Source organism: Chiloscyllium plagiosum, unplaced genomic scaffold (assembly GCF_037043375.1).
Source record: "Chiloscyllium plagiosum isolate Xiang-an unplaced genomic scaffold, Cpla_swu_hap1 HiC_scaffold_53X, whole genome shotgun sequence".
In the NCBI taxonomy this organism is placed as follows: Eukaryota; Metazoa; Chordata; class Chondrichthyes; order Orectolobiformes; family Hemiscylliidae; genus Chiloscyllium; species Chiloscyllium plagiosum.
The window spans coordinates 20,908,614-20,916,698 of NW_028270191.1; the positions used below are offsets into that span (position 1 = coordinate 20,908,614).

Consider the following 8,085-nt stretch of genomic DNA (forward strand, 5'->3'; position numbering starts at 1 on the left):
AAGTCCCACAGGCTTCATTACATCTTATTTATTTATTTTTATTGTAAATAATAAGCCCTACTGTTCCCAATAAACTCTTGCCCACTGTGAAGCGAGGTACTCTAACATTGTTGAAGCCTTACAACTGCTGACACATTGAGAGTTATAGAGCTTCATCGAGTCGTGCAGCGCGGAGACAGGCCATTTGGCCCAAACTGGTCCATGCTGACCAAAATGCGCATGCACTCTTACCCCATTTCCCTGCACTTGGCCCATATCCTTCTAATCCTTTCCTATTCAAGTATTTGTCCAAATGCCTTTTAAATGTTGTTAATGTACCTACCTCAACCACTTCCGCTGGCAGCTCATGCCAGGTGAGAGAAACTGAGGACTGCAGATGCTGGAGATCACAGTCACAAAGTGTGGTGCTGGAAAAGCACAGCTTGTCAGGCAGCATCAGAGGAACAGGCGAGTCCTAGCTTGTCCACCTCTCCCTAGAAATCAAATTGCCGAGTTCTGGCAACATCCTTGTAAATTCTTCTGCACTCTTTAAAGTTTAATAACATCCTTTCTATAGCAAGGTGACCAAACCTGAACATAATACTCCAAGTGTGTCCTCACCGACGTCCTGTACAACTGCAACTTAACCTCCCGACTTCTACACTCAAAGCCATGTCTGATGAAGACCGGTGTACCAAAGACCTTCTTCACTGACCTGTCTGCCTGTGACTCCAAAGAGGATTGATAGAGCGGTGGATGTGATCTCTATGTACTCCAATACGGCGCTCGATAAGGTTCCCCATGGGAGACTGGTCAGCAAGGTTAGATCTCATGGAATACAGGGAGAACTAGCCATTTGGATACAGAACTGGCTCAAACGTAGTAGTTAGAGGGTGGTGGTGGAAGGTTGCTTTTCATACTGGAGGCCTGTGACCAGTGGAGTGCCACAAGGATCGGTGGTGGGTCCACTACATTTTGTCATTTAAAGCAATGATTTGGATGTTAACCCTGGTGTTATAGTTAGTAAGTTTGCTGATGACACCAAAATTGGAGGTGCAGTGGACAGTTAAGCAGGTTATCTCAGAGCACAATGGGATCTTGATCAGATGGGCCAATGGGCTGAGGAGTGGCAGATGGAGATCAATTCAGATAAATGTGAGGTGCTGCATTTTGGAAAGCAAATCAGAGCAGGACTTATACACTTAATGGTAAGGTCCTGGGGAGAGTAGCTGAGCAAAGAGACCTTGGAGTACAGGCTCATAGCTCCTTGAAATTAGAGTCACAGGTAGATAGGATAGTGAAGAAGGCGTTTGGTATGCTTTCCTTTATTGGTCAGAGTATTGAGTACAGGAGTTGGGAGATCATGTTGCAGCTGCACAGGACTGTGGTTAGGCCATTGTTGGAATACTGTGTCCAATTCTGGTCTCCTCCTATCGGAAAGATGTTGTGAAACTTGAACGGCTTCAGAAAAGAAGGATGTTGCCAGGGTTGGAGAGTTTGAACTATAGGGAGAGGCTGAACAGGCTGAGGCAGCTTTTTCATGCAGAGGGTTGTGCGTGTATGGAACGAGCTGCCAGAGGAAGTGGTCGAGGCTGGTATAATTACAGCATTTAAAAGGTATCTGGATGGGTATATGAATAGGAAGGGTTCAGAGGGATATGGGCCAAGTGCTGGCAAATGGGCCCAGATGAGGTTAGGATATCTGGCCGGCATGGCCGAGTTGGACCGAAGGGTCTGTTTCCGTGTTGTACATCTCTATGAGTCTACGTCTCCACTTTCAGAGAACCATGCAGCTGAACTCCAAGGTCCCTCTGTTCCACTACACTCCTTAAGGCCCCAGCATTCAGCACGAAACTCCTACCTTGATCTGACTTTCTAAGATGCAAGACTCACACTTATCTGCATTAACCTGGGCCCACTTCCCCAGCTGATCAAGGTCCTGCTGCAATTTCTGATAACCTTCCTCAGTGTCCACCATCCCGCCTATTTTAGTCTCATCTGCAAAATCGTACTTCTTGTATTTAAAAAGCTGTGAGCAAAATACTCAACAATGAATCACTTACCCATTTCACTGCAATGTCACTTTTTATTTTACTCAGGCTGCATGGGGGATTGGCGGTGGGGAGAGGGAGCGTGCAACGTTTCACAGCGCACAATTACCACGGCCTCTCTGTTCCCTCTCATGCACTTTGCACTGCTCATTCTCATAGAGGCTGACCAAGTCAGACAAAAAGCAACACCTCACCCCTCAATAAACTCCGTTATTCACCAAACTCCTCGGTTCAGATTCTGTTGCAAGCTGCACTCAGCGACCAAGTGCGCTCCAATCTCATTGATTGATAAAAACGGCGAGTTCGTTCATTTCCGGCTGGCAGACTGACACTTCCTTGGTGGCCTGCAGAGGTAGAAGACTCACAAGTGACTCACTAAAGATAGAAACTGTACTGAAAGGTTCAGACTTTATTCTACTTGAACGGGTCATTGGGAGGCAGAGGAGAGGAGCACAGGTTTAAACATGAATAGAGGAAGAAAAGATTGAATGCTGGGCTGCTCTCCTTTTCCCGACCTTCCTGTGAAATCGGGACCCAAATTGCATGATACAGAATGGGTTTCCACTTCGTGCATGTGATTTCCTGGACAGCGCTGGAGCAGATTGGGATGAACTTTCCAGAACATTTCTTCCCGAGTATGTCGTGCAGTTCTTCTGACAAAGTTACTTTGGCAGAAGGTGAAATTCCAAAGGGACAGGGTGCTAGTTGGCGAGATGGCTACTGTGTGCTGCCAAGTAATAGCAACAGCACAACTTCATTTGGGCTGGGGGTGGGTTTGCACCTGTCTACTCATCCTGCCCCTGACAATGTAAGCCAGTGGCAAACCACCACTGACTCACTGTCAAGAAAATGGTTCAGGATGAGACGTCAGCAGACCACGAGTGAAGGACCCAGTTTTGGGCTGGGCACTGATGACGGAATGAAATTTGGAGAAAAGGAATAGGAAGGATTCCTTCTATGAATTCCCCCCATGAACAATAGGTCACTATCATCCCTGACTCCTGCACTGCCATTCTCCTGGATAACACCATTGTCTAGAAATGTAAATAGAGCACCCAGAAATACATTCCGACCTGGGGTGTCTGAAGCACTACAAGGGAGTAGCTCAGCACCCAGTAACTGCTGGCCTTGCTGGTGATTCCGTTCCCTCGTGAATGAATCACCAAAAATGGACGCTTTTGTTTTCATTTGAACCCTTTCGAAAGTATTGGTTCCCCAAATCTATCAATCGAGCTTCTAGCAGACATTGTGACGCAACTCTAGAGCAAGTGAGACTGGCTCAGAGGTAGGGACATTACCACTGAACTGCAACGTTTACAATTGATGCTGGTTGGGGAACAATGGGCGCTGGAAGCTCTCGTCAATTCGCCCATTTGACCAGTTGGTGGAGCCTCTAGAACACAATCCTCAGGAACTGTGTGTCTGTGGAAAGAGGGTTCTTCCAAACGCCTGTCACACTCTGCTCTCTCTGCATCCTGTCAACCCGAACAAGCACCAAAACAGCTCAGTCCTCGAACTTTGTCAGCAAGGCTCACCTTCAACTTCAATTCATACTTTCAACATCAGAAATCCGCTCAAAGACGCAACGTTTTAAGCAATAAAGACACATTTGTCGCTAAAAGGCAGCCACTGGTTGGGCGGATCAACTTGCAAATGTTCAAAGCGGGCGGAGGTGGAGGGATGCACAGAGTCTCTGAGGGTTGGAGGGAGCCCAGACAGGGAGAGGCCAAAGTGGGTATTGGGCCAGAAGGAGTGTCATAACATGGAGAGGAGTGTGAGCCCCCCTTGGATCTGGGTGGTCCCGGGCATTGAGTGAACACGGACTGTTGGATGTGGGCAATGGGGGGCGGGGGGAGAATGGGTGACCGTTCAGGAGGGGACTGGGCTAGCAGCACACACTGCCGAGTTGAGGAAAGGCCTGAGACAGCTGATGACACAGAGTGGGCGTCGTGTCTGGGAGGAGAGAGAGAGAGAGAGAGAGGGGTTGGGCTCTCCCCAAGCGGACCCGTTCCCCCTCCCCCTTCCCAGCCCCGGGGGCACAGGGTGGCGGCTTGTTCCTCCCCTCTGTCGGCTGCTCCATTGTGGGCGGCTCCTTGTCAGCTGTCAGTCCCTTGGCCAGCCCCCTCACACATCCACTGGGACATAAAAGCAGCCGAGTCAGCCCTCAGCCCCACCGAGCCGTTCAGTTTCGGAGTGCTCTCTCTCTCTCTCTGTCTTTGTCTCTCTCTCTCTCTCTGAGTGTGGGTCTCTGTTTCTGTCCACCCCCTGAACAACCTCGAAATGACATCGCAAACCATCATCACCACCACCAGCAGCAGCAGGAAGAGCGGAGGGATAGGAACTAGAGGGAGCATGCATGGATCCGGGTTTTCCGCCGGCTTCAATCGGTTGGGAGGCGGAGGGAGTTTTCAGACATCCCGGCGCGCCCAAAGTGTCGTCCTGGGACCAACCCAGAGGATGTCAGCCTCCAGATTCTCCACTGGCTCTCGGATGTCCGGCATCGGCAGCAGCAGAATGAGTCTAATAGGAGGGGGCTCCGGCAGGATGGGCTTCGGGGGAATGAGTTCTCAGGGGCTGATCCAGAGAACCGCTGCCCTGGACCTGAACGCGCCTTTACCCCAAATCGACACCAGTCAGAACGTTGTCCGCCTGCAGGAGAGCCAGCAGCTCCAGGGACTCAACGACCAATTCGTTGATTTCCTTCCCAGGGTAATGCTCAGTGGGGTCCAGGCAGGTGGGTCTCTAAACTGGGTTCTCTGTGTCTTTCCTCTCTTGTCTTAACTGTCTCTCCATCTCACCCCGCCAGGTTCGGCACTTGGAACAGGTCAATACTCAGCTGAGTATCAAACTGAAACTTCTGCAGGATCAAGGCGAATACAAATCCAACATCGAGAGCATGTTCCAGTCCTACATTGAGAATCTGAGGAACCAACTGGACACGCTTCGCAAGGAGAAGGAGAGGTTCGATGCTGAACTGCTCCAAATGCAAGGGCTGGTCGAGGACTACAAGGGCAGGTCAGTGAGCTGCTGCCGGACTTGGTCCCGTATCGCTTCGGAGGCGGTTTCCTATCGGAACGAAACCAAATCCCAGCTGCAGAATGAGATCACTTTGACAAACGGCCACAATGTGAGCTGAGGGAACGGGCCGCAGCGTTGCTCTGTCGGCGCCACTGAACTGCACACGGCCGGGCTGTTAATGTCTGGGAAACACCGGCAGAGGGACTGATCCAGCTCAGAACCTGGTTTGACAGGGTCTAGTTGGTGGCGGGAGGGGGGAGGCGAAGAATAACGGAGACTGAGACAAACAGGGACTGTGATAGGGACGGGCCAGAAAGACTTGAGCCTCGGTAAAACAATCTCTTTCATTCCAGATACGAAGATGAAATCAACAAGCGCACAGAAATGGAAAATGAGTTTGTCCTGGTCAAGAAGGTGAATGTTACAAAGCCACACGCTCCAGTTCTCCGTTTGCGGGCACCTTTGGTCAGTTTGATCCAAGTATTTTCTCCCTGTGCTCTTTAGGATGTCGATGACTCGTACATGAGCAAGGTGGAGCTGGAAGCGAAGCTGGAAGCCCTGACCGATGAAATTGAATTCCTGCGGACTATCTATGACGAGGTAAATATGTGCCTTGCCTCACCAGCTGTCCTTTTGCCAATCTTTTGTCCATTCAAGTCTCATGCAATGTAGCCCGAATGGTTTCCAATCACCTTCCAATCTTTCTCCCCGTGCCCTGTAGGAACTCCGGGAGCTCCAGGCCCAGATTCAGAATACATGTGTCAACGTGCAATTGGAGGGTGGGCCGAAGCTCAATGTGCAGGAGCTGTTGGACATCGCCAGGAAACAGTATGAAGCTTGTGCCCAGCAAAGCCGCGAAGATGCGGAAGTTTGGAAACGGACCAAGGTGAAGGTTCCTATTCTTTGGCCCATCTTTCTGACTCGGGCAGGAGCGTGAACTGTGGGACTAACTCGTTCTCAATATCTGTTTGCAGATGCAGGAACTGTCCATGGCGGCTGGACAAGGTGGCGATGATATCAATGCGCTGAAGGTAGAGATAAAGCAGACAACAGATCAGATCCGGAGAATGAATGCAGACATTGATAACCTGAAAAAAGAGGTACGCACAAGTCTAAAATCAAACTGAACACTGAAAAACACTTTTAAACACCTCTCTCTCTCTCTCCCTGTCTGTCTCTCCGTCTTTTCTGGCTTCTCTCCCTGTCTCACACGATCCAAAAAGCAATAATTCGTTCAGAAGCGATTGAAGGGTCGGCTGAATGCGGTCCATTTCTAATCGCCTGGGGGGCTCCCGGTTGTCTTTCCCGGTGGGAATGTGTTGCTGGTCAGTCTGCAATCCACACCGTCCCGCTTTTCCCAAATCATGGGGAGGAGGGCGAGCCTTTTGTTTTGCCAAAGTCTCGCTCGGAGCACTGGGGCTGAGCCTCAAACACTGAAGGAACTGACCAAATGAATATTGATGTTCCTCAGCGTGTGAGACTGGAGGAAGCGATCCGGGAAGCGGAGGACCGCGGTGAGATGTCTCTGAAAGAATGTAAATGTCGGATTTCGGATCTGGAAAACGCCATCCTCCAAGCTCAGCAAGAGCTTTCCGCACAATGCAAGGAATACGAACGGCTGATGAGCATCAAGCTTGCACTGGACATTGAAATTGGCACCTACATGAAACTACTGGAGACAGAAGAGACGAGGTAAGATAAGGGCTAGTTGCTAATCGCAGCCATCACATTGAGTGCTGTGCAGGCAAATTCCAGTCTGCACTTGCAGTTGACTGGTTGCTGTGATCCCTGAGAATGGAATGGGATGGAATACAGGCAGTGTGAATGTGAAGGTGGTTCTGCAATCAGTGACTGACCTCCAGGTCCCACTGAAAGGTCAGGACCCCCACTCCTCACCCTCCAATTACTTGCTGTCACCTACTACCTGTGGCAACAGGAACGACTGGGCACTTTGCCCGAGGGCAAGGAGCCTGACTGTGCCCATTCAGAAGTGTAGCCCAGGAGATGTCAGTGTCCCTGGGGGAGGGAGATACCTGAGGAAACAGAGGGAAGTCTGACTGTGATTTCCTGTCATTGTCCGCTATAATCTGAGAATGTTTCCTTTCTCAACAGGATGGCAAGTGGGGTAAAAACCCTCAACATCCAGCAAGTACAGAGCCAAGGTAAGAGAATGTCTGTTCTGAGTGAAGGTCGATGATTCTTTCTCCTCAGTATCTGCCCAGCTCCATTCCAATCAGCCATCATCACTCCCCACCTCACAAACCTGATGCTTTCACCATTTGACTTTGCAAAATGGTGCCGAATCTCCACACTTTGCCATCCTATTTAACATCCCTGATTTACATCACCACACCAGCTTTCAATGTTTAGGACTAGCTTCCATCAATCCTCCCTTCTCTCTCCCTTCTCTGTCTCCTTCTCCACAAACTAGATTTTCCGCCACCTTTTTCTCATCGTCCTGGTAGATTTCAAGGTGGAAATTGTTTCTTTGATTAAGCTCCTGCAAAACATCTTGGGCTATCGTACTTCACTAAAGATACGCTGTGAATTGTAGTCATCTTTCGTGTTGCAATTGTTCTTTTAAATTGTAACACCCAGATAATACGACAAGTTTATTTTTACTCTGTCCCCTTTTCCAGGCGGTATGCAGCAGGGCATGGGCTTTGGAGGTGGATCATCTGCCTTTCAGACCTCGCTGAATTTAGGTGTGAGTAACAGATCGATGTCGAGTGGACAAACTTCATATCAAATGAAGAGCACAGGACTGAGTCAACAAGGGTTCATTTAAAACCAACAGTCTCTCGAAGCAGTTCATTGTCAGAGGTTATACATCCCCTAAGTACTGCATTTAGTGCAGTGGTTAATATGTTTGGATTCACTTCATGTCTGCTCTTCAGAACATCTTAGTTCATCTGTTCACATTTCATAGTTTTTTGACATGAAGTTAACATTGACATCTTAACCAGTGCACCAAAGAAAGTAAACTTTGTAAAGGTTTGGGTTTGTGGGAAAAGCAGTCAAGTAACTCATGCTATCT

At 49.3% G+C, this 8,085-nt stretch overlaps 1 protein-coding gene across 1 annotated transcript; it reads left to right on the forward strand.

Annotated features, from left to right (window-relative positions):
• Positions 1–4,926: 4,926 nt before the first annotated feature.
• Positions 4,927–7,836, forward strand: LOC148134680 (keratin, type II cytoskeletal 8-like). Its single transcript, XM_087985492.1, has 8 exons — positions 4,927–5,045; positions 5,402–5,462; positions 5,553–5,648; positions 5,770–5,934; positions 6,023–6,148; positions 6,520–6,740; positions 7,161–7,210; positions 7,688–7,836. Exons 1-8 carry the CDS (start codon positions 4,927–4,929, stop codon positions 7,834–7,836), a joined length of 987 nt encoding a protein of 328 aa, XP_087841618.1.
• Positions 7,837–8,085: the final 249 nt, after the last annotated feature.

Bases quoted from the DNA above. Each gene is read 5' to 3' on its own strand.
- LOC148134680 (XM_087985492.1), top strand. From the start codon at position 4,927: ATGTTCCAGTCCTACATTGAGAATCTGAGGAACCAACTGGACACGCTT. The intron at 5,463-5,552 runs GTGAATGTTACA...TGTGCTCTTTAG, and splicing joins AGTTTGTCCTGGTCAAGAAG to GATGTCGATGACTCGTACAT. The intron at 5,649-5,769 runs GTAAATATGTGC...CGTGCCCTGTAG, and splicing joins TGCGGACTATCTATGACGAG to GAACTCCGGGAGCTCCAGGC.